The 24,468-nt window shown below is 43.8% G+C and overlaps 1 protein-coding gene across 1 annotated transcript in view; it reads left to right on the plus strand.

Moving 5' to 3' along the window:
• The first annotated feature begins 766 nt into the window (after positions 1 to 766).
• The window catches only part of c1h8orf74 (chromosome 1 C8orf74 homolog), a 61,165-nt gene continuing 37,463 nt past the window's right edge, over positions 767 to 24,468 (plus strand). The window contains exons 1-2 of the mRNA XM_016992899.2: positions 767 to 906; positions 8,498 to 8,690. Of these exons, the coding sequence (XP_016848388.2) occupies positions 859 to 906; positions 8,498 to 8,690 (241 nt within the window). The 5' untranslated portion in view covers positions 767 to 858. The remainder of the gene's footprint in view (positions 907 to 8,497; positions 8,691 to 24,468) is intronic.

Raw genomic sequence — 24,468 nt, forward strand, 5'->3', positions numbered from 1 at the left:
TATATATTTGGGGCCGGGCTGTGGCGCAGGCTGGTTAGCAGCCAGCTGCAATAAATTCCTCTGACCAAGAGGTCATGAGTTTGAGGCCAGCCCGTGTGAGGGTGAGCACCCGACAATAAAAAATAAAAAATAGCCCCTGCTCATCTACAGCCATGCTAGCCACATGAACGTGGAGGTGTCTACAGACAAAGTCGGCTCTTTGGCTTAGAGATAGTGATGAGCATCAACCCCCAGAGTCAGACAGGACTGGACTTAACGTCAAAGGAAACATTTACTTTTATTTAGTTTTAGTGTTGTTGTACCAGTAGGTCAGATGTAGATGTGCAGTTTTTATATAAAACCTAAAAACTTGTTTTGTGTTCTCCTGCTCTTGTGTAACTATACTTTTTAAATGAAAAGAAGGACTGAGATGCAAAACAACTCACAACTTTTAAAACTTGGTTTGAACTCAGCTCTTTTTAGTTTCCAAAAGTGGAGAATTTGCACTCTTCTTTTGCATGCAACCAAGAGGTTGAACAACAGACGATGATACATGGCAACCTTTGCTGGAGCTCACTGTGTGGATGGATATAGTTTCAATGTGTCATCCAAAAAAAGTTTTGTAATTGTTTTTACATTGGTCAAATGTCAGCAGTTTCTACCTCTGCACCTCTGCATTAAATTGTGGGGCTGGACATGTAAATGATCCAAGGTTTATGAGGTTGTCACATGTGCCCTCTGTGGCTCTTTTCATGCCCGTTGCCATGCGCCCGCTTTGGGAGCGCATTCTTCCAGCGGAACCTGTCACTTTCCCCTTTCATTCCATGGTTTTGTGCATCAGAAGCCAAGGTCTCCTAGCAACTGATCTCACCAAGGAGGATGGCCAGCTTAACTGCTGAAGGTGTCGAGACTGTTTTCCGGCTGCCGGTAAAAGCAAGATGAAAAACTAACATAGATTTTTGCAGGGTTTGGAGGTGGAAGGCCAGGAATGGGGTGGAGTCTTTCTGGAATAGAATGTGTTTTGTCAGCATGCCATGTTTCATTCTCTTGTGGACACCATTCTCTTGTTGCTATGTGCCTTCCAAGTTATTTCTGACTTATAGAATCTATCACAAGGTTTACTTGGTAAAATGTGTCAGGAGACATTTGCCTCTCCAAGGCTGTGAGAGCGTGACTTTTCCAAAGCCACTCAGTGGGTTTCTATGACCAAGTGGAAACCTGGGTCTCCACAGTCAAAGCAGAGCATTCAGTGGGTTTCCATGGCTGAGATGGGATTCGAACCCAGATCATAGAATCATAGAATAATAGAGTTGGAAGAGACCAAATGGGCCATCTAGTCCAACCTCCTGCCATGCAGGAAAAGCACAATCAAAGTATCCCTGACAGATAGCTATCCAACCTTTGTTTAAAAGCTTCCAAGGAAGATTCTTCCACCACATCTCCAGAGTCAAACCACTGCCTGATTTTGTATATTATAGGGATACTTATACCAGGCAGAGTTAAATTGATTGATCCATGCAGTTTTAATTTCAGAAGTGAGAGGAATAGAGAAAGAAATGGAAAGATAGGGAAGGAAAGAGAGACTGACAACACAATAAAAAATGGAATCATTGGCATTTTTCCAATTTAATTTTCTTTCTATTGCATTTTGTTTTGCTTTCTAATTTCCTGCCTTCTTCCAAGAAGCTCAGAGTGCTTTACAAACCTCACTTGACCTGTGACTTTACCATTACAACAACCGTGTAAGGTAGCTTCAGCAGCACAAGGGAATTACTCAAGGGCATCCAATGATCCTCAAAGCTAAGTGAGGATTTGAAACCAGGCGTCTCCAACCAAGTTCAGTGCTAACCATTAAAACAACTTGGCTTTGGCTAAGGTGACATCCTTTTAGTTATTTAAACATGGCTATCATGTCACTTCTTAACCTTCTCCAAGCTAAACAAACCCAACTGCCTGAGCAACTCTTCATAGGGATTCATGGTTTCCAGATCTTTGATCTTTTGGTCACCTCTCTGGACACCTTCCAGCTTGTCAATATCTTGCTTGAATTGCTTTGCCCAGAACTGGATGCAGAGTGATTCCAGGTGATGTCTGAGCAAAGCAGAAGAGAAGGGGATTATTATGACTTCAATGTGTTGTTGAAGGCTTTCATGGCCAGAATCATTGAGTTGCTGTGAGTTTTCTGGGCTGTATGGCCATGTTCCTTTATCTAGACACTATTGATGCAGCCTAGAATCACATTGGCTCTTTTAGCTGCCACATACAGTTTGACTATCCTGTATCCAAAATGTTTTGGACCAGAAATCCTTTGGAATTATTATGATTATTTTGGAATAAGTGTATTTGCATATACAGTAGAGTCTCACTTATCCAACACTCACTTAGCCAACGTTCTGGATTATCCACCGCATTTTTGTAGTCAATGTTTTTAATGCATTGTGATATTTTGGTGCTGAATTCATTACTACATAGCATTATTGTGTAATGAACTACTTTTTCTGTCAAATTTGTTGTATAACATGATGTTTTGGTGCTTAATTTGTAAAATCATAACCTAATTTAATGTTTAATAGGCTTTTCCTTAATCTCTCCTTATTATCCAACATATTCACTTATCCAACGTTCTGCAGGCCCGTTTACGTTGGATAAGCGAGACTCTACTGTAGTTCCAGAAACTTTGTTTTTGTGACTGTGATCCATGAAATGGGATCCAGGTCAAAACACAACAATCTATGTATGTTTCATGTATTCTTAGTACACATAGGCTGAAGGTAATTTTATTTGCAACATATTTAATAATTTTGTGCATTACACAGAGTTTGTGTCCATTTGATCATTGGAGAGCAATGGTGAAACCATCTCAGCCCCTCACATGAACAGTATTGGGTTTTGGAGCATTTTGGATAAGGGATGCTCAATTTGTACAAGTATTCCAATCATTTGGAAAACAAATCCAAAGCACTTCTGGTTCCAGGCATTTCAGATAAGAAATATTCATTCTGTAGTAGAGTCTCTTTCTTGGGAGGTTTTCCAACAGAGGCCAGAAGGTCACGTTTCAGGTGCTTTCAATTTTTAATATTTAATGACTTTTTCTCTCTTTTGCATTGGTTCGAGAGCACAGCTGGGCAAAAAATGGATAAATACATGTACATTATGTGCATTGAACCATCAGAAAGCAAAGAGCTCACCATCCCACCCCTCCATGCAGACAATGTCGTATTTTGGAGCATTTCAGATTTTGGGGATCCCAGATTAGGGATGTTGTTTAGCCTGTGTACGTTTTCCATTTCTGCATAGCGTGCAAGAAAATGCAAATTTCCATTGATGCACATAAATCTGTGCCTTCTTTCTTTTTTCAGAGACAAATTCCCCCCTTCTTTTAATGATGCACGGGTCACCCCTTTCCCGAGTGATGTATTAGCTGTGAGCGTAATGAGGCCACTTAATTCCAGAGCATCATTAACTAACTGAGCCTTTAGGTAAATTAACTTGAAGAGGAGGGCAACTCCCAGCAGGAGATGCTCGGCGGCTACTAATCCCTCCCAGCTCCCCGCTCTCGGCATGGTTTGCTCTGAATAAGCATTTATATTATCTATGTCTCTTCCATGCCTACTGCTAAGGTGAAGGGCAGCATGATGCTCTAGGATTTAGGATGACATAGGACAGTTTAAAGTGTGACACAAAAGAAATATTTATATGGCCAACATTGCTCACATTTTGCCTGTCTGCTTTCTCCCTTCTCCAGCTCTGAGAAGGCCTACCTTGCAATGCATCCATAGCAATGCTGTGACAATAGTGGGCAGGCTCTCTTTGTGTCTATTTCTTTCCTTCCTCCATTTCCCATATACATCTTCTCCCTCCTTCTCTCTTTCCTTTCAGAGCAGCCATGGCTTCTTTGGTTGAGTCTTGTATCCATCTGGAATGGGGTCTTCATCATTTCCTGTCCCCTTCTATCATCCCAAGCCTTATTGTCATTTCTACTGAGTCACTTCTTCTCATAATACAGTCGAAGTATGACAACCTGCATTGAATCATATTGGCTTCAAAGAAAAGTTGCGGTTTGGTTTCCTCTAAAACCCATTGATTGGTCTTTTTAGCAGTCTATAGTATCACTGAGCCCCGGTGGTGAAGTGTGTTAAAGCGCTGAGCTGCTGAACTTACAGACCGAAAGATCCCAGGTTCAAATCCTGGGAGCGGAGTGAGTGCCCACTGTTAGCTCCAGCTTCTGCCAACCTAGCAGTTCGAAACCATGCCAATGTGAGTAGATCAATAGGTACCACTCCGGCGGGAAGGTAACGGCGCTCCATGCAGTCATGCTGGCCACATGACCTTGGAGGTGTCTACGGACAACGCCAGCTCTTTGGCTTAGAAATGGAGATGAGCACCAACCCCCAGAGTCAGACATTACTGGACTTAACATCAGGGGAAAACCTTTACCTTTATCTAGTATCAGTGGAAGTCATATCTAGCACCATATTTCATGGAGGCTTGCACAGATAAAAAACAGTCTAGACCAGGGACCACTTTGACCAGCAACCACTCTCCAACATTTATTTATTTACAGCATTTATATTCCTCCCTTCTCACCCCGAAGGGGACTCAGGGCGGATCACATTGCACACATAAAGGCAAACATTCAATGCCATGACATAGAACAGAGACAGAGACAAGACGCAGGCACCGGGCTGGCCTCGAACTCATGAACTCTTGGTCAGAGTCATTTGTTGATTTGTTGCAGCTGGCTTGCTTTCCAGCCTGCGCCACAGTCCCGTCCTTTTGTACCAAAAGGGTTACAAATCAGTTTTTGGTCAACTTTAAATTTGGTTTAAATGTTTGGGTGCTGATTGAGAGTTGGATAGACCACATCAGCTCTAGTTTCTGATACAGAACATATGCCATCCATTAGTTGCCATCTGTTCGCCCACAGAAAACTATATTTAATAATCTAGAGCTGATGTGGTCTATCCAATGCAATGTTCTGACTCAGCACCCCAAATAACCCAAGGAACAGGCCTAAAAATGGAGACACCAAGGTGCCCCTGTTTCCAGGCACTACATGGACAGACTCTGCTCAGGGGGGGGGGGGGAGAGGGGGGAGGAGGAGAAGCAGCAGTCAGGAGGCTTGTTGTCATGCCTTTTGTGAGTAGTTAGCCTCTCTCTTCCTGATATCCCCATTGCCTCGGCACTATAAGAAGGTTTTGTGAGACCAGTCAATCTTGTTGTAATGGTGTAGTAACAGTGAGGCCGCAGACCATATTATAGTTCTAGGGAACCACTACTGGACCACGGACCACAGGCTGGGAACCACTCTGGCATGTCAATGTTCTCCAGATGGATTGGACTACAACTGCCATCATCCTTTATCCAACAGATGGATGGGATTGTAACAGGATGCAATTTGTTTTTATTCAGAGAAGAGGAGAAAAATGAATAACTATCCCTCAAGACTATAGGCTTGAAAGAATAACCAGTGATATCAGATCTGGGTTTAAGCACTTTGCATGTAATTTTTATTGAGCATTTAAATTCAAACAGCAACTTGGTACCAAGGAAGCATTTATTCTCTCATTCATTCATTCATTCATCCTCATACTCACAAAAGGCTCCTTCCGAAGAGTTGATCAGTTCCTTTGTAGAAAAAATAGGTGCAGACGCAGTGCTGGTAACTGGCATTCTAGGGCATTAACTGTGGTGCAGGCTAGTTAGCAGCCCCAAATATATAATATAATATAACCCCATATAATGCAGTTTAAGGGGCTGGGTTGTGGCGCAGGCTGGTGAGCAGCCAGCTGCAATAAATCACTCTGACCAAGAGATCACGAGTTCGAGGCCAGCCCGTGTTGGGGTGAGCACCTGACAATTAAAATAAAAAAATAGCCCCTGCTCGTTGTTGACCTAAGCAATCCAAAAGATAGTTGCATCTATCAAGTAGGAAATTCAGGTACCACTTATATGTGGGGAGGCTAATTTACGACACCATAAAAATCATCCAGCCGCCATTGGAATGAGGAAGTCAGTGTCACAGTGGATGATGAAGCAGCTGCTCCCCCTGTGGCCGGAATCAAGCATACCTTCAGGAAGCTGGAAGCTGGAGAAGGTTTAAATTGCCTCTGCGTCTGTCTCTGTCTCTATGTTCATATGGCATTGAATGTTTGCCTTATATGTGCCTTATGGTTAGGTGGATCTGTAATTGGCTAAGCGAACGAACCCAAAGGGTGCTCACCGATGCGTCATCTTCATCTTGGAAAGAAGTCACGAGTGGAGAGCCGCAGGGTTCCGTCCTGGGCCCGGTTCTCTTTAACATCTTTATTAACGACTTAGATGAAGGGTTAGAAGGCACGATCATCAAGTTTGCAGATGACACCAAACTGGGAGGGAGAGCCAACACTCCAGAAGACAGGAGCAGAATTCAAAATGATCTTGACAGACTAGAGAGATGGGCCGAAACTAACAAAATGAAGTTCAACAGGGATAATGCAAGACACTTCACTTTGGCAGAAAAAATTGAATGGAAAGAATGGGGGACGCCTGGCTAGACAGCAGTACGTATGAAAAAGACCTTGGAGTCCTCGTGGACAACAAGTTAAACATGAGCCAGCAATGTGATGCGGCTGCTAAGAAAGCCAACGGGATTCTGGCCTGCATCAATAGGGGAATAGCGTCTAGATCCAGGGAAGTCATGCTCCTCCTCTACTCTGCCTTGGTCAGACCACACCTGGAATCACACTGTGTCCAATTCTGGGCACCGCAGTTGAAGGGAGATGTTGACAAGCTGGAAAGCGTCCAGAGGAGGGCAACTAAAATAATCAAGGGTCTGGAGAACAAGCCCTATGAGGAGCGGCTTAAAGAGCTGGGCATGTTTAGCCTGCAGAAGAGAAGGCTGAGAGGAGACATGATAGCCATGTACAAATATGTGAGGGGAAGTCATAGGGAGGAGGGAGCAAGCTTGTTTTCTGCTGCCCTGCAGACTAGGACGCGGAACAATGGCTTCAAACTACAGGAAAGGAGATTCCACCTGAACATCAGGAAGAACTTCCTCACTGTGAGAAGGGCTGTTCGACAGTGGAACTCTCTCCCCGGGGCCGTGGTGGAGGCTCCTTCTTTGGAGGCTTTTAAGCAAAGGCTGGATGGCCATCTGCCGGGTGTGCTTTGAACGTGATTTCCTTCTTGGCAGGGGGTTAGACTGGATGGCCCATGAGGTCTCTTCCAACTCTACTATTCTATGATTCTATGATTCTATGTGTACAATGTGATCCACCCTGAGTCCCCTTCAGGGTGAGAAAGGCAGAATATAAATACTGTAAATAAATAAATAAATAAATATTATATTATTTTCAGGTGTATTTCAAAACTTAGTTTTGTCTGTGTTAAATAAGGAAGGCAGGATGGAAGAAGGTTGGGAAAGGCTGGACTAAAAGAATCATTGATTTGCTCCAGAAGAGTACTTCTTACATTCTAGCTTTTTCCTCACCATGGGAGATACAGCTAAAGGAAGTGGTTAGTCCCAAATGGAAAAGAATGGTAGATTCTTAGAACTGGATGGAGCATCTAGTCTAAACCAACTTTGCCATACTAGAATACACAATTAGAGCACTCCCAAAAGATGTACATTCTGCATCTGTTTACCTCCAAAGATGGAGAATCCACCACTTTCTGAGGTCGCTTATTCCACTGTTGAACAGCTCGGACAATGAAAAAAGATCTTCCTAATGTTCAGGTGGAATCCCTTTTCTTGTAATTTGAATCCACTCATTACATTAGTTTTTGAAATCTAGTTTCACGATACTATTGTGACAACAAAAAATGTTTACCTTACATGTAACTCACTACTTCAGATATTTGCACAGCCCAATTTGGATCTCTAATTTTGTTTTTGTTATGGTTTTCCAAGTCCCATATAGAGGTTGACACTTCTCCAGATCCTACTACTTTTGGGACAGCAGGGCAATGAATCCATTCTGGATTTTAGTCTGAACTTTAGAAAAGCAGTCTGATGAAGTAAATTTGACACTTTAGAAGGTTCTGGAGCACAGAAGGTTTGTGTGTTATTGTGCATAATACTCTAATCATATTTTTCAATTGTGCACATTTGTGTACATTTCGGACATTTCTGTATGAGAGGACCGTTGAATTAGGGTGTGTTTGGAGTATATTTCAAGAGTGTCCATAATTTCCTTTGAAAATATTTTCAAATTTTTGCATGTTTCCTCTTTAATCCCATGGCTCACCAACTTGAAAGTGTACGCATTTTCTTTTTAAAAAATATTTTATTGAGAATGTTCAAAACCACTTTTTAAAAAACCCTACAAATATGCATGTCTCCATTTTCTGATTGCGTCCAGTTCCACATCTGAATCCGAGTGTCACGAAATGGAATGAATGTAAACCAAAACTACTGCAAACCCTATTTCTTGTTTGTCTTTTAGTCCTAAGGTTTAGAGGAGAAATATTGTGGAAGCTCCATGTGTGTCTATGTGGCAATGCCTTAATGACGTTGCTTTCTCCATCTCTTCCACAGCAACTAAGTGCTCGCCAATATCTGAGAGATTTACTGGACTGGACGGAGTTTGATGAAATCAGGGAGTTGCGCCGAAGCATCCACCTGGACATCTATTACTGGAGCATTGTGTTTGCCGCTGAGAAAGGTTTCTCTTGGCCGGCCGTGGCAGAAGTGGCCAACTTGACTGGGCAGCTCTTGGAGAAAACCAAAGGTGAGCCAAGGTGGCAAAATGAAAGCCATTTGTGCAAAAATATTCATTCTGTACAACTGTTACATCCCTAACTATACATCTATACTATAGAATTAATACAGTTTGACACCACTTTCAATCCCACAGCTGAAAATTATGGAATTATAGGAGCTATAATTCTACAAGGGCTTGAGCCGTTGGCGCAAAACAACATTGGCACCTCCCCAAACTACAACTTTATGCAAGTTGTAGTTTGGTGAGGTGCCAACACTGTTTGGTTCCATAGCATTGAGCCGTGGTTTCAAACTGCATGAATTCTATAGTGTAGATGTTACTTAAGAGTTTGGGAAACGTTTTGAGTATTGGACTACAGATCCCATTACTGGCTAATGAGATGCTGAGAGCTGCAGTTAGAAAAATAAGATTTCTTCATTGGTTTGCTCAATATAGAGGTGAATATAGAGTCAAAAAGGCCTTTATGCAACGAGAAACCTCCAATTTAAGTTGACTTCAACTATAGTGACCCCATGAACAAAGGACCTCCAGATCTCTCTCTCATTGACAGCCATGTTCATGTCTTACAAATTCAGGGAGTCCACCCATCTGGAATAGAGTCTTTGAATTTTCATATTGCCTTCTACCTGCCCAAGCATTATTATCCTTTCTAATGATTCTTGTCTTCTCATGATGTGGCCAAAGTGCGACAGCCTCAATTCAGTCATCTTGGCTTCTAGAGAGAGCTCAGCCTTGCTTTGCTTGAGGATATATTTATTGTTCTTTTTAGCAGCCCAGGAAGTATTCATTAGCACAACATTTAAAATGACTTGATTTCCCCCCTTTTAGCTTTCTTCACTGCCCATCTTTTAACAACCCTACATAGAAATGAGAAACACAATGGCATGGATGCTCCCAAATTTAGTATTCAATGACATACCTTTACAATTCAGGATCTTGTCTTGTTCCTTCACGACTGTCCTTCTAAGTCTTATTCTTCATCTGACTTCTTGTTTGCAGTGATTGCATTTACTTGCCATTCAACAACTGACTGTATGGGTCTACACAAGTTGGGGTGACAATATGGTTCATGCCAGCGAATTGTGTGGCTTACTGAATTTAGTATAATACTTATTTATTTATTTACAGTATTTATATTCCACCCTTCTCACCCTGAAGGGGACTCAGGGCGGATCATATTATATACATATAGGGCAAACATTCAATCCCCATATACACATCGAACCAAGACAGAGAAAGACACAGAGGCAATTTAACCTTCTCCTGAGAGGACGTTTGATTCTGGCCACAGGGGGGAGCAGCTGCTTCATGATCCACTGTGATGGCACTTCCTCATTCCAACGTTGTTAATTAGTTAAATTTGCCTCCCCACTTTATAAGTGGTACCTTATTTCCTACTTGATAGATGCAACTATCTTTCGGGTTGCTAGGTCAGCAACGAGCAGGGGTTATTTTTTATTTTTTAATTGACGGGTGCTCACCCCGCCACGGGCTGGCCACGAACTCATGACCACATGGTCAGAGTGATTTATTGCAGCAGGCTGCTCCCCTGCCTGCGCCACAGCCCAACCCCTGCTACCGTTGTTTCATAGCCTCCAGATATCCCAATTTGGCAGAGACTGTTCCAAATAATCCACTTTTCTGACTGATTCTAAAATGTCCCAGTTTCTTTCTCGCTCCCAATGTCCCCCTTCAACCCAAACTACATCAGTTGCAGAAAATCAAGTTTGCAGATGACACCAAACTGGGAGGGATAGCTAACACTTCAGAAGACAGGAGCAGAATTCAAAATGATCTTAATAGACTAGAGAGATGGGCCGAAACTAACACAATGAATTTCAACAGGGACAAATGCAAGATACTCCACTTTGGCAGAAAAAATGAAATGCAAAGATACAGAATGGGGGATGCTTGGCCCGACAGCAGTACGTGTGAAAAAGACCTTGGAGTCCTTGTGGACAACAAGTTAAACATGAGCCAACAATGTGATGCGGCAGCTAACGGGATTTTGGCCTGCATCAATAGAGGTATAGCATCTAGATCCAGGGAAGTCATGCTCCCCCTCTATTCTGCCTTGGTCAGACCACACCTGGAATACTGTGTCCAATTCTGGGCACCGCAATTGAAGGGAGATGTTGACAAGCTGGAATGTGTCAGAGAAGGGCAAATAAAGTGATCAAGGGCCTGGAGAACATGCCCTATGAGGAGCGGCTGAAAGAGCTGGGCATGTTTAGCCTGCAAAAAAGAAAGCTGAGAGGAGACATGATAGCCATGTATAAATATGTGAGGGGAAGTCATAGGGAGGAGGGAGCAAGCTTGTTTTCTGCTGCCCTGCAGACTAGGACACGGAACAATGGCTTCAAACTACAGGAAAGGAGATTCCACCTGAACATCAGGAAGAACTTCCTCACTGTGAGAGCTGTTCAGCAGTGGAACTCTCCGCCTCGGACTGTGGTGGAGGCTCCTTCTTTGGAGGCTTTTAAGCAGAGGCTGGATGGCCATCTGTTGGGGGTGCTTTGAATGTGATTTCCTGCTTCTTGGCAGGGGGTTGGACTGGATGGTCCATGAGGTCTTTTCCAGCTCTATGATTCTATGAACTGAGTCCAAAGTGTCCAACCGGAGGGTGAGAGAAGAGGGATGCTAAATTGTGTCCTTCCCAGTAGGCTCAGGTAAAAGCAAACTGCTGCCACTCTTCTAGACAGTGCATCTTCTTTGTTAACACCTTTTGCCATGTTTTGATGTTACTTGGCCACCCATGTCCCTGTTGTCATCTGGAAAAAGTGGACACATATGTCGTTTTGAGCCATTGAGGTGTCACGGTTTCAGCGTTGGACTACAGCTCCAGTTTTAATCTTCACTTGGCCATTGAAACCCATTGGTGGACAGTGAGCAGGACACATTTTCTCAGCCTCAGAGGAAGGCAAGGGCTATCCAACCTTGTGTTAGGTTCCTCACCATAAGTCAGAGACGACTTGAAGGTGCGCAGTAACCATGGTTGGGACATTTTGGTCTTTAGGTGCCTTCTTCCAGCAGTTTGACATGCAGAAATTTGGCACGTGGTCCTTTTGGTTTTATTACCCTCCAGCTTAGAGATAAGTAGCAGGAAAAGTTTTTCCTCTTAGTTTTATTAGACACATCAGAAGGAGGTGGTTGACGCAAGAAGGCACGATGTGAATAAAGAGCCTTGCTTTCACCACCCTCCCTCCGGCAGCGTGAAGTAACTCAGGGCTAAGCAGAAGCTTATGGAGACCAAATTGGTGCAAATTAATTTCAAATTAATTATAAACATCCCCCTAATTAATAAAAGCCCAGTTTATGACTAGTAGCAATGACAGAAACGACACCGCTTGTAAATGTCTTGCGTGGGCAGGAAGGGAGAACGCTTCCCGACTCCGGTGTTTCACGGAGGCAACCTTCCTCACCTCTGCCTCATCTCCACCTGCCCAAATTCCACATTTTACGAGCCCGTCCCGCCTTTGCATCTGGCATTTCACATAAGCCGCAACTGATAAGTCTGGGAAGTTACACCCTAAGAGAAGGTTCAAAGGTGGGGATCGGCCCGTTTCCACCTGCCCAGAGCGGCAAAATATCCAGATGCCAGCCTCCGAAAGCGGCTGAGCTCAGCATTCCAGAAGCGGACCCACAGGTTCCCCTGGTTCAGAAGAAGTGGTTGCAGTCCAGCCTGCCGGCTGGGAAGAGGGCAACCCCGTTGTCTGGGTGAAGCCTCTGCCTAGGCGTGTGCAATCCAGGCCAAAGAAATCGGATACGGGCTCCTCCCTGCCCTGGGCTGATGTTTCTCGGTTGGCACAAGGCAAGCGGGCCCTCTTGAGCAAGCACAGATTGCCGATCGATGGGTTTCTGATCAGGGATGCATCCCTGTCCTTGACTCACCTTTCGTGCAGGTCAGGGAAAAAAGCGTCAAAATACACTCATGCCAACCTATTTCACCATCACCCCCCTGACCAATTGTGTAGTATTTCTAGGCTCAACTCTGGCCAAGCGGAATTATGTTTCTTAGTTGGCAGAAGGCTTAATGGTCATCCTGAGCAAGCAGGGATTGCTGGTTGATGGTGTTCCTCAGTTCACCTTTCTTGGAAAAGAAGGAGGAAGGCCAACACAAACTCATGCCAACCTATATCTTCATTGTTCCCCTGATTCTCTACAATCCAGGGCCAGCTGCTGACTCCCTTGGCATTTTTGGATGCCATATTTCAGGACCAGGCAGGAGACAAGGGTGAAGAATATATAACTTTATGTATTGTCAAAGGCTCTCATAACTCTGAGTTCTTTGAGCTGTATGGTCATGTTCCAGGGGCCCCTGGTGGCACAGTGTGTTAAAGCGCTGAGCTGCTGAACCAAAAGGTCCCAGGATCAAATCCCGGGAGCGGAATGAGCGCCCGCTGTTAGCCCCAGCTCCTGCCAACCTAGCAGTTCGAAATCATGCAAATGTGAGTAGATCAATACATACCGCTCTGGTGGGAAGGTAACGGCGCTCCATGCAGTCATGCCAGTGGCCACATGACCTTGGAGGTGTCTACGGACAACGCCGGTTCTTTGGCCTAGAAATGGAGATGAGCACCAACCCCCAGAGTCGGTCACGACTGGACTTAACTTCAGGGGAAATCTTTACCTTTACCTATGGCCATGTCCCAGTAGCATTCTCTCCTGATGGGATCCTCTAACCAATGGGATCCTCTAACCATTGCATACGGTGCAGCTGTGGACAACACAGGGACCACCAAATGCAGCAGCTCCCAGACATGAATCAAGGAACATGAAAGGCATGGCAGAGAAGTCAGCCATAGCAGAGCACTTGATGATCCAACCTGGACACAGAACATTATTGGAGAAGACAGAAATTCTGGACCACTCAGACAACCATCATGTCAGACTATGCAAAGAAGCCATTGAAATCCACAAACATGTGGACAATTTAAATAGAAAGGAATAAACCAAGAATTGAATAAAATCTGGCTACTAGTATTAAAAAATACAGAATCTATAAGGAACACCACTCAAAAACAGGAAAACTCTAGACAGCAAGCAATCAAGCGCCAATTAACACCTCTCAAACAGAGGATGCCCCCAGAGGACTCCAAGTGGGTAGGGGAGGTGAACTATAAATCCCAGCAACTACAATTCCCAAATGTCAAGGTTTATTTTCTCAAATCTCCACCAGTGTTCACATTTGGGCATATTGAGTATTCATGCCAAATTTGGTCCAGATCCATCATTGTTTGAGTCCACAGTGCTCTCTGGATGTAGGTGAACTACAACTCCAAAACTCAAGGTCAATGCCCACCAAATTGTTCCAGTATTTTATATTGGTCATGGGAGTTTTACATGCCAAGTTTGGGTCAATTCCATCGTGGCTGGAGTTCAGAATACTCTTTGATTTTAGGTGAACTATAAATCCCAACAACTACAACTCCCAAATGGCAAAATCAACCCCTCCCCAACCCCAACAGTATTCAAATTTGGGTGTATTGGGTAATTGTGCCAAATTTGGTCCAGTGAATGAAAATACATCCTGAATATCAGATATTTATATTACAATTCATATCAGTAACAAAATGATAGTGATGAAGTAGCAACAAAAATAATTTTATGGTTGGGGGTCACCACAACATGAGGAACTGTATTAAGGGGTCACGGCATTAGGAAGGTTGAGAATCACTGTTTTAAGGGTTCTTTCTCTCACCCTGGACATTCCACAGATAGATAGATAGATAGATAGATAGATAGATAGATAGATAGATAGATAGATAGATAGATAGATAGATAGATAGATAGATAGATAGATGTATAGTTTTGTTAGCCACAGCTCAGGGCAAATGGGCTGATGTTTCTCAATTGCCACAAGTCTAGATGGCCCTCTTGAGCAAGCAGGGACTGCCAATCAATGGCTTTCTGATCGGAATTTGATTGCTGCCCTTGGTTCACCTTTCTTGAAAGAGGTCAGGAAAAAAGGAAGACAGCCAACATAAAGTTATCCTGAACATAGAGTGCATCTAAACTGTAGTATGAATGCAGTTTCAAACCCCCTTAACTGCTATGGCTCAATGAAGTGGAGTTATTGGAGTTGTAGTTCGGTGAGGCACCAGCACTCTTTGGCAAAGAAGACTAAAGACCTTGGAAAACTACAGCTCTAAGGATTCCAATCAGTGAGCTGTGGCAGTTCAAGTGGTGCCAATCTGAACTAATTTCAAAGTGTTGTTGCACCGTAGTGTCTCCACGTGCCAGGCTTTACTTTATTTTCGATGTTTACATTTGCTTTATCTGGTTGCATTGCTTACTACATGTTTATCCTGTTGACACAATATCCCTATCTGAAATTGTTTTTAAATGTTTATACATAGATGTTATCTGTACGTTCCTCCGCCATTGTTGTTGTTGTTGTTGTTGTTGTTGTTGTCCGCCTCCAGCTTGGAATAACCTTCTTGCAAGGTGTGCTTAGCAATCCTGGCTCATGACAAACACTTTCCCCGGGTTTTTCTTGGCGAGATGGGTTTGCCCTTCCCTTCCTCTGAGGAAAGGAGGCTTACCCAAGGCTCCCCATTACATTTCTGTGGAAAAACCACTAAAACCACTATGCTACGCTGCCTCTTTGGATTCATTCCGATGTTCCAAAATATAGGTCGAGATGTAAATATGTTAATGGTGATGTTATCTGATCAGAAAGTAGTTGATTAGGGTGATGTAATTCTTTGTGATGTGACATCAGATCAATTTTAACATATGCCAGTTCTGTGAGCTCTGGGCCTTGCAAACACAGGGCAGCCGTGGCTTTCTTTCAGTGTTACGAAATTCTGGGACTTGTAGTTTGACAAGCCCTTCCCTGACATAGTGTTGGTGCCAAACTACAAATCCCAGGAGACTATAGCTTTGAGCCATGACGGTTAAACTCAAAGCTAGAGTGGATCTGCACTTTAGAATTAATGCAGTTTGACAAGCCCTTCCCTGACATAGTGTTGGTGCCAAACTACAAATCCCAGGAGACTATAGCATTGAGCCATGACGATTAAACTCAAAACTGGGGTGGATCTACACTTTAGAATTAATGCAGTTTGACAAGGCCTTCCCTGACATAGTGTTGGTGCCAAACTATAAATCCCAGGAGACTATAGCATTGAGCCATGATGGTTAAACTAAAATCCGGGGTGGGTCTGCACTTTAGAACGAATGCAGTTTGATGCCAGTTTGGTTGCCACGGCTGCATGCTATGGAATCCTGGGAGTTGTAGTTTGACAAGGCCTTCCCTGACATAGTGTTGGTGCCAAACTACAAATCCCAGGAGACTATAGCATTGAGCTATGACGATTAAACTCAAAGCTGGGGTGGATCTGCACTTTAGAAGTAATGCAGTTTGACGTCAGTTGGGTTGCCACGGCTCCATGCTATGGAATCCTGGGAGTTGTAGTTTGACAAGCCCTTCCCTGACATAGTGTTGGTGTCAAACTACAAATCCCAGGAGACTATAGCATTGAGCTATGACGATTAAACTCAAAGCTGGGGTGGGTCTGCACTTTAGAATTAATGCAGTTTGACGCCAGTTTGGTTGCCACGGCTCCATGCTATGGAATCCTGGGAGTTGTAGTTTGACAAGCCCTTCCCTGACATAGTGTTGGTGTCAAACTACAAATCCCAGGAGACTATAGCATTGAGCTATGACGATTAAACTCAAAGCTGGGGTGGATCTGCACTTTAGAATTAATGCAGTTTGACGCCAGTTGGGTTGCCACGGCTCCATGCTATGGAATCCTGGGAGTTGTAGTTTGACAAGCCCTTCCCTGACATAGTGTTGGTGCCAAACTACAAATACCAGGAGACTATAGCATTGAGCTATGACGATTAAACTCAAAGCTGGGGTGGGTCTGCACTTTAGAATTAATGCAGTTTGACGCCAGTTTGGTTGTCACGGCTCCATGCTATGGAATCCTGGGAGTTGTAGTTTGACAAGCCCTTCCCTGACATAGTGTTGGTGTCAAACTACAAATCCCAGGAGACTATAGCATTGAGCTATGACGATTAAACTCAAAGCTGGGGTGGGTCTGCACTTTAGAATTAATGCAGTTTGACGCCAGTTGGGTTGCCACGGCTCCATGCTATGGAATCCTGGGAGTTGTAGTTTGACAAGCCCTTCCCTGACATAGTGTTGGTGCCAAACTACAAATACCAGGAGACTATAGCATTGAGCTATGACGATTAAACTCAAAGCTGGGGTGGGTCTGCACTTTAGAATTAATGCAGTTTGACGCCAGTTTGGTTGCCACGGCTCCATGCTATGGAATCCTGGGAGTTGTAGTTTGACAAGCCCTTCCCTGACATAGTGTTGGTGCCAAACTACAAATCCCAGGAGACTATAGCATTGAGCCATGACGATTAAACTCAAAGCTGGGGTGGATCTGCACTTTAGAATTAATGCAGTTTGACATCAGTTTAGTTGCCACAGCTCCATGCTATGGAATCCTGGGAGTTGTAGTTTGACAAGCCCTTCCCTGACATAGTGTTGGTGCCAAACTACAAATCCCAGGAGACTATAGCATTGAGCCATGACGGTTAAACTCAAATCTAGAGTGGATCTGCACTTTAGAATTAATGCAGTTTGACAAGGTCTTCCCTGACATAGTGTTGGTGCCAAACTACAAATCCCAGGAGACTATAGCATTGAGCCATGACGATTAAACTCAAAACTGGGGTGGATCTACACTTTAGAATTAATGCAGTTTGACAAGGCCTTCCCTGACATAGTGTTGGTGCCAAACTACAAATCCCAGGAGACTATAGCATTGAGCCATGACGATTAAACTCAAAACTGGGGTGGATCTACACTTTAGAATTAATGCAGTTTGACAAGGCCTTCCCTGACATAGTGTTGGTGCCAAACTACAAATCCCAGGAGACTATAGCATTGAGCCATGACGGTTAAACTCAAAGCTAGAGTGGATCTGCACTTTAGAATTAATGCAGTTTGACAAGGCCTTCCCTGACATAGTGTTGGTGCCAAACTACAAATCCCAGGAGACTATAGCATTGAGCCATGACGGTTAAACTCAAAGCTAGAGTGGATCTGCACTTTAGAATTAATGCAGTTTGACAAGGCCTTCCATGACATAGTATTGGTGCCAAACTACAAATCCCAGGAGACTATAGCATTGAGCCATGACGGTTAAACTCAAAGCTAGAGTGGATCTGCACTTTAGAATTAATGCAGTTTGACAAGGCCTTCCATGACATAGTGTTGGTGCCAAACTACAAATCCCAGGAGACTATAGCATTGAGCCATGACGGTTAAACTCAAAGCTAGAGTGGATCTGCACTTTAGAATTAATGCAGTTTGACAAGGCCTTCCCTGACATAGTGTTGGTGCCAAACTACAAATCCCAGGAGACTATAGCATTGAGCCATGACGGTTAAACTCAAAGCTAGAGTGGATCTGCACTTTAGAATTAATGCAGTTTGACAAGGTCTTCCCTGACATAGTGTTGGTGCCAAACTACAAATCCCAGGAGACTATAGCATTGAGCCATGATGGTTAAACTAAAATCCGGGGTGGGTCTGCACTTTAGAACGAATGAAGTTTGATGCCAGTTTGGTTGCCACAGCTCAATCCTATGGAATCCTGTGAGTTGTAGTTTGACAAGGCCTTCCCTGCCAAAAAGTGTTGGTGCCAAACTACAAATCCCAGGAGACTATAGCATTGAGCCATGACAATTAAACTCAAAGCTGGGGTGGATCTGCACTTTAGAATTAATGCAGTTTGACAAGGTCTTCCCTGACATAGTGTTGGTGCCAAACTACAAATCCCAGGAGACTATAGCATTGAGCCATGACGGTTAAACTCAAAGCTAGAGTGGATCTGCACTTTAGAATTAATGCAGTTTGACAAGGCCTTCCCTGACATAGTGTTGGTGCCAAACTACAAATCCCAGGAGACTATAGCATTGAGCCATGACGGTTAAACTCAAATCTAGAGTGGATCTGCACTTTAGAATTAATGCAGTTTGACAAGGTCTTCCCTGACATAGTGTTGGTGCCAAACTACAAATCCCAGGAGACTATAGCATTGAGCCATGATGGTTAAACTAAAATCCGGGGTGGGTCTGCACTTTAGAACGAATGAAGTTTGATGCCAGTTTGGTTGCCACAGCTCAATCCTATGGAATCCTGTGAGTTGTAGTTTGACAAGGCCTTCCCTGCCAAAAAGTGTTGGTGCCAAACTACAAATCCCAGGAGACTATAGCATTGAGCCATGACAATTAAACTCAAAGCTGGGGTGGATCTGCACTTTAGAATTAATGCAGTTTGACGTCAGTTTAGTTGCCACAGCTCCATGCTATGGAATCCTGGGTGTTGTAGTTTGACAAGGCCTTCCCTGCCAAAAAGTGTTGGTGCCAAACTATAAATCCCAGGAATCTATAGCATTGAGCCATGGCGATTAAACTCAAAGCTGGGGTGGATCTGCACTTCAGAATTAATGCAGTTTGACGCTAGTTTAGTCGCCACGGCTCCATGCTATGGAATCCTGGGAGTTGTAGTTTGACAAGGCCTTCCCTGACATAGTCTTGGTGCCAAACTACAAATCCCAGGAGACTATAGCATTGAGACATGACGATTAAACCCAAAGCTGGGGTGGGTCTGCACTTTAGAATGAATGCAGTTTGACGCCAGCTTGGTTGCCAAGGCTCCATGCTATGGAATCCTGGGAGTTGTAGTTTGACAAGCCCTTCCCTGACATAGTGTTGGTGCCAAACTACAAATCCCAGGAGACTATAGCATTGAGCCATGACGATTAAACTCAAAGCTGGGGTGGGTCTGCACTTTAGAATGAATGCAGTTTGACACCAGTTTAGTTGCCACGACTCCATGCTATAGAATCCTGGGAGTTGTAGTTCAGTCAGAGAAGGCTAAAACTACAACTGCCAGGATTCCATAGCATGGAACCATGGCAGTTAAAGTGGTCTCAAACTGCATTAATTTCACAATGTAAACACACCCCTAGTGTTCTTACAATTTCCTGATTTCAGCATTCATTTGGATTAAGGGCTTAGCCCCATGTTAGCTGCCCTGGGTCCCTTCGGGAAGATGGTGGCTGGATATAAAAATAAGGTATTATTATTATTATTATTATTATTATTATTATTATTATTAATCATAATAATAATGACCGAGACAAGGTATAGAACATATTTGAATAATTTCACTCCCTTTAAAATTATGTGAACCATCTGCAGCCGTTATTTTTGTCTTCTTAATATTCAATTGGAAGTCTGCTTTTGCACTTAGTTCTTCCATTTTCAATAGTGATTTTGTTGCATTTTTTGGGAGGGGAAAATATGTGATTTTTGCAGGGAATTAAGGAGACCCTAAGGATCCCAACCAGTCTGCATAAACCTGCATTACGTCTCCCTCTTGTGGCTGCGTGATCAACGTGTAAAAATAAAGAAATACGATTTAACAGCACAAAGCCATCTCTTAAGAACATAAAGAAATTCCTACCAGCACTTTCGCTGGTTCATAGAATCATTGAGTTGGAAGAGATCTCGTGGCCCATCCAGTCCAACCCCATTCTGCCAAGAAGCAGGAAAATCGCATTCAAAGCACCCCCGACAGATGGCCATCCAGCCCGGAAAACATACAACAACCCATCCAGCCTCTGTTTCAAAGCCTCCAAAGAAGGCGCCTCCACCACACTCCAAGGCAGAGAGTTCCACTGCTGAACAGCTCTCACAGAGAGGAAGTTCTTCCTAATGTTCAGGTGGAATCTCCTTTCCTGTACACTCCATTTAGGCAGGAAAAAATGAAATGCAAAGATACAGAATAGGGAACACGTGGCTCAATAGCAGTAGTTGTGAAAAAGATCTTGGAGTCCTCATAGGGAACAAGTTAAACATGAGGGCCGGGCTGTGGCGCAGCTGGCTAGTAACCAGCTGCAATAAATTACTACTGACCGAGAGGTCATGAGTTCGAAGCCCGGGTCGGGTTAAGCCCCCGACCATTAAATAGCCCTGCTTGCTGTTGACCTATGCAGCCCCGAAAGACAGTTGCATCTGTCAAGTAGGGAAATTTAGGTACGCTTTATGCCGGAGGCTAATTTAACTAATTTACAACATCATAAAACTGCCAGCAAAACACAAGGAAAGGAATGAGGAAGTACAGCCACTAGTGGACAGTGAAGCAACAGCTCCCCCTGTGGCCGGAATCATGAAGCTGAGGGAAAAAGAGTTAAATGCCTCTGTGTCTGTCTATACTGAATGTTGTTTGTCTGTTGGCATTGAATGTTTGCCATAAATGTGTTCATTGTAATCCGCCCTGAGTCCCCTTCAAGGTGAGAAGGGCAGAATATAAATACTTTAAATAAATAAATAAATAAATGAGACAACAATGTGATGCGACAGCAAAAAAAGCCAATGGGATTTTGGCCTGCATAAATAGGAGTCTAGTGCCTAGATCCAGGGAAGTCATGCTACTGCTCAATTCTATTCTGCCTTGGTTAGACCACACCTGGAATACTGTGTCCAATTGTGGACACCACAATTGAAGGGAGATGTTGACAAGCTGGAATGTGTCAAAATGTGGGTGACTAAAAGGATCAAGGGTCTGGAGAACAAGCCCTACGAGGAGCGGCTTAAAGAACTAGGGCATGTTTAGCCTGCAGAAGAGAAGGCTGAGAGGAGACATGATGAGGCCCATGGATCAAGATGTGAGGGGAGGTCATAGGGAAGTCATGTTTTCTGCTGCCCTGGAGACTAGGACGCAATGGAATAATTGCTTCAAACTACAGGAAAGGAGATTCCACCTGAACATGAGGAAGAACTTCTTGACTGTGAGAGAGAGCTGTTCAGCATTGGAACTCTCTGCCCCGGAGTGTGGTTGAGGGTTCTTCTTTGGAGGCTTTTAAGCAGAGGCTGGATGGCCATCTGTTGGGAGTGCTTTGAATGCAATTTTCTTGCTTCTTGGCAGGAGGTTGGACTGGATGGTCCACGAGGTCTCTCCATGATTCTATGAAATGGAAACTCACTTGGTGAGCCACACTCTCTCAGCCTCTGAGGAAAGTAATGTCAAGTCTCCAAAATATGAAGACCAAAATCCACTGCTTGTGGTGATATGAAAATAATCAAACAAGTTCAATGTATATCCAAAAATCTCAATATATATCCAAAAAACAGGACTGTCCCAATTGCATATGAGTAGAAATCAGCGGTTCTTCTCTTGAAGTATAAGGACAAGTTTTTCATGTGAGTAAATGTCCTGTTCTTTATTATATGAGTAGACTCCAGTTTCCATATAACTTGACTCAAACCTGCAACCGGTTTCGACTCACAGGAGTCTTCATCAGGCGTTTGGGTTTAAATAAACAGAAAAGGTTGAACTTTTAAGGTGAGAAGTTCACCATCAGTTTTCTGGGTAGGTGGATCAGCTTGTCTTTATTGCCCCATGTAATCTGCAAGGAGTTTTATTCTGTGGCGAGTCCTTATACTTCAAGAGAAGAACCGCTGATTTCTACTCATATGCGATTGGGACAGTCCTGTTTTTTGGATATATATTGAGATTTTTGGATATACATTGAACTTGTTTGATTATTTTCATATCACCACAAGCAGTGGGTTTTGGTCTTCATAGTTTAGGGGAACCCATTGTCCTTTTAAGTCTCCAAAACAGCCACATTCTCTCAGCCTCCAAGGGAAGCAGTGGCACATCTCCAAGAAAGCCATTTTCCAAGCTCTAGTGATCACTTGCAAAACGACAACTGAAACTCTTCTCCGAAATGATTCACACCGAAATCCCAGATCCGGGAGCTGCGGTGTCCTCCGTAGCCCATCTCTCTTTTCAAACCCTGAGTTAAATAAACACACATTGGCCACACCTTGATGGTGTGAACTGAAGGCATTATCTCCAGCAAACAAGGGGAGCATGAGGAGCTCTAATTTGCTTTTTGGCAGCCAACGTGGGGCAAAAAGCATAGGGGGAGGGATGGGGAAAGAAAATATACACAGGCCCTTTCAGGATTTGGAGGTCAGGGCAAAAGCCCGTGTTTATCAGGAGTCGGGCTAGGTATACAGCCCAAGGTGAGGGAAACGGTGCCAGGAATGCATGTGTGCACATGCTACACGCCAAGCCACTCATAAGATTGCACAGACGGATTTCGGCGAGGCTTCTTCCTGCAACGGGGCGAGAGATACAGTCCTCAGACATCTTGCAAGAAATAGTCCTAGGATGTATCCGTACTGTAGAGTGTGTGCAGTTTGACACCACTTTCGCTGCTGTGGCTCAATATTCTGGAATCCTGTGATTTGTAATACAGTGACGAAGGGTTAGAAGGCACGATCATCAAGTTTGCAGATGACACCAAACTGGGAGGGAGAGCCAACACTCCAGAAGACAGGAGCAGAATTCAAAACGATCTTGACAGACTAGAGAGATGGGCCAAAACTAACAAAATGAAGTTCAACAGGGACAAATGCAAGATACTTCACTTCGGCAGAAAAAATGGAAATCAAAGATACAGAATGGGGGACGCCTGGCTTGGCAGCAGTGTGTGCGAAAAAGACCTTGGAGTCCTCGTGGACAACAAGTTAAACATGAGCCAACAATGTGATGCGGCTGCTAAAAAAGCCAATGGGATTCTGGCCTGCATCAATAGGGGAATAGTGTCTAGATCCAGGGAAGTCCTGCTCCCCCTCTATTCTGCCTTGGTCAGACCACACCTGGAATACTGTGTCCAGTTTTGGGCACCACAGTTGAAGGGAGATGTTGACAAGCTGGAAAGCGTCCAGAGGAGGGCGACTCAAATGATGAAGGGTCTGGAGAACAAGCCCTATGAGGAGCGGCTTAAAGAGCTGGGCATGTTTAGCCTGCAGAAGAGAAGGCTGAGAGGAGACATGATAGCCATGTACAAATACGTGAAGGGAAGTCATAGGGAGGAGGGAGCAAGATTGTTTTCTGCTGCCCTGCAGACTAGGACACGGAACAATGGCTTCAAACTACAGGAAAGGAGATTCCACCTGAACATCAGGAAGAACTTCCTCACTGTGAGAGCTGTTCGACAGTGGAACTCTCTCCCCGGGGCCGTGGTGGAGGCTCCTTCCTTGGAGGCTTTTAAGCAGAGGCTGGATGGCCATCTGTCGGGGGTGCTTTGAATGAGATTTCCTGCTTCTTAGCAGGGGGTTGGACTAGATGGCCCATGTGGTCTCTTCCAACTCTACTATTCTATGATTCTATGATTCTATGACACCCAGTGCATTTTGGTAGAGAAGGCTCAAGACCTTGTCAAACTATAGATGCCATGATTCCATAGCATTGAGCCACGGTAGTTAAAGCAATGTCAAACTACTGTATATACTCGAGTATAAGCCCTTTTTTAGGGCTGAAAAAGCTCCCCTCGGCTTATACTCAAGTGAGGGTCCTGCCCGGCTTCTATTCAAGTCGGCTTATACTTGAGTATATAGGTATTCAGAGTTGGACAGTCTTATCTTATTAAAGTCTTATTATTATCTTAAATTCCAGTTTTATATAAATATTCAAAAACATTTAACCTACTGGTGCCTCAAATAATGCAATTTTATTAATATCTATTTTTATTTTTGAATTTGACCTGTAGCATTTCCCACCCTCGTCTTATACTCGAGTCAATAAGTTTTCCCAGTTTTTGTGGTAAAATTAGGTGCCTCGGCTTATATTCGGGTCGGCTTATACTCGAGTATATACGGTACATTAATATAGATGCACACCCAGACTCAACTGCATGGGAATATCGGGAGATTATTATTTCCTCTGACTATTA

This window comes from Anolis carolinensis, chromosome 1 (genome assembly GCF_035594765.1).
Source record: "Anolis carolinensis isolate JA03-04 chromosome 1, rAnoCar3.1.pri, whole genome shotgun sequence".
NCBI lineage: Eukaryota > Metazoa > Chordata > Lepidosauria > Squamata > Dactyloidae > Anolis > Anolis carolinensis.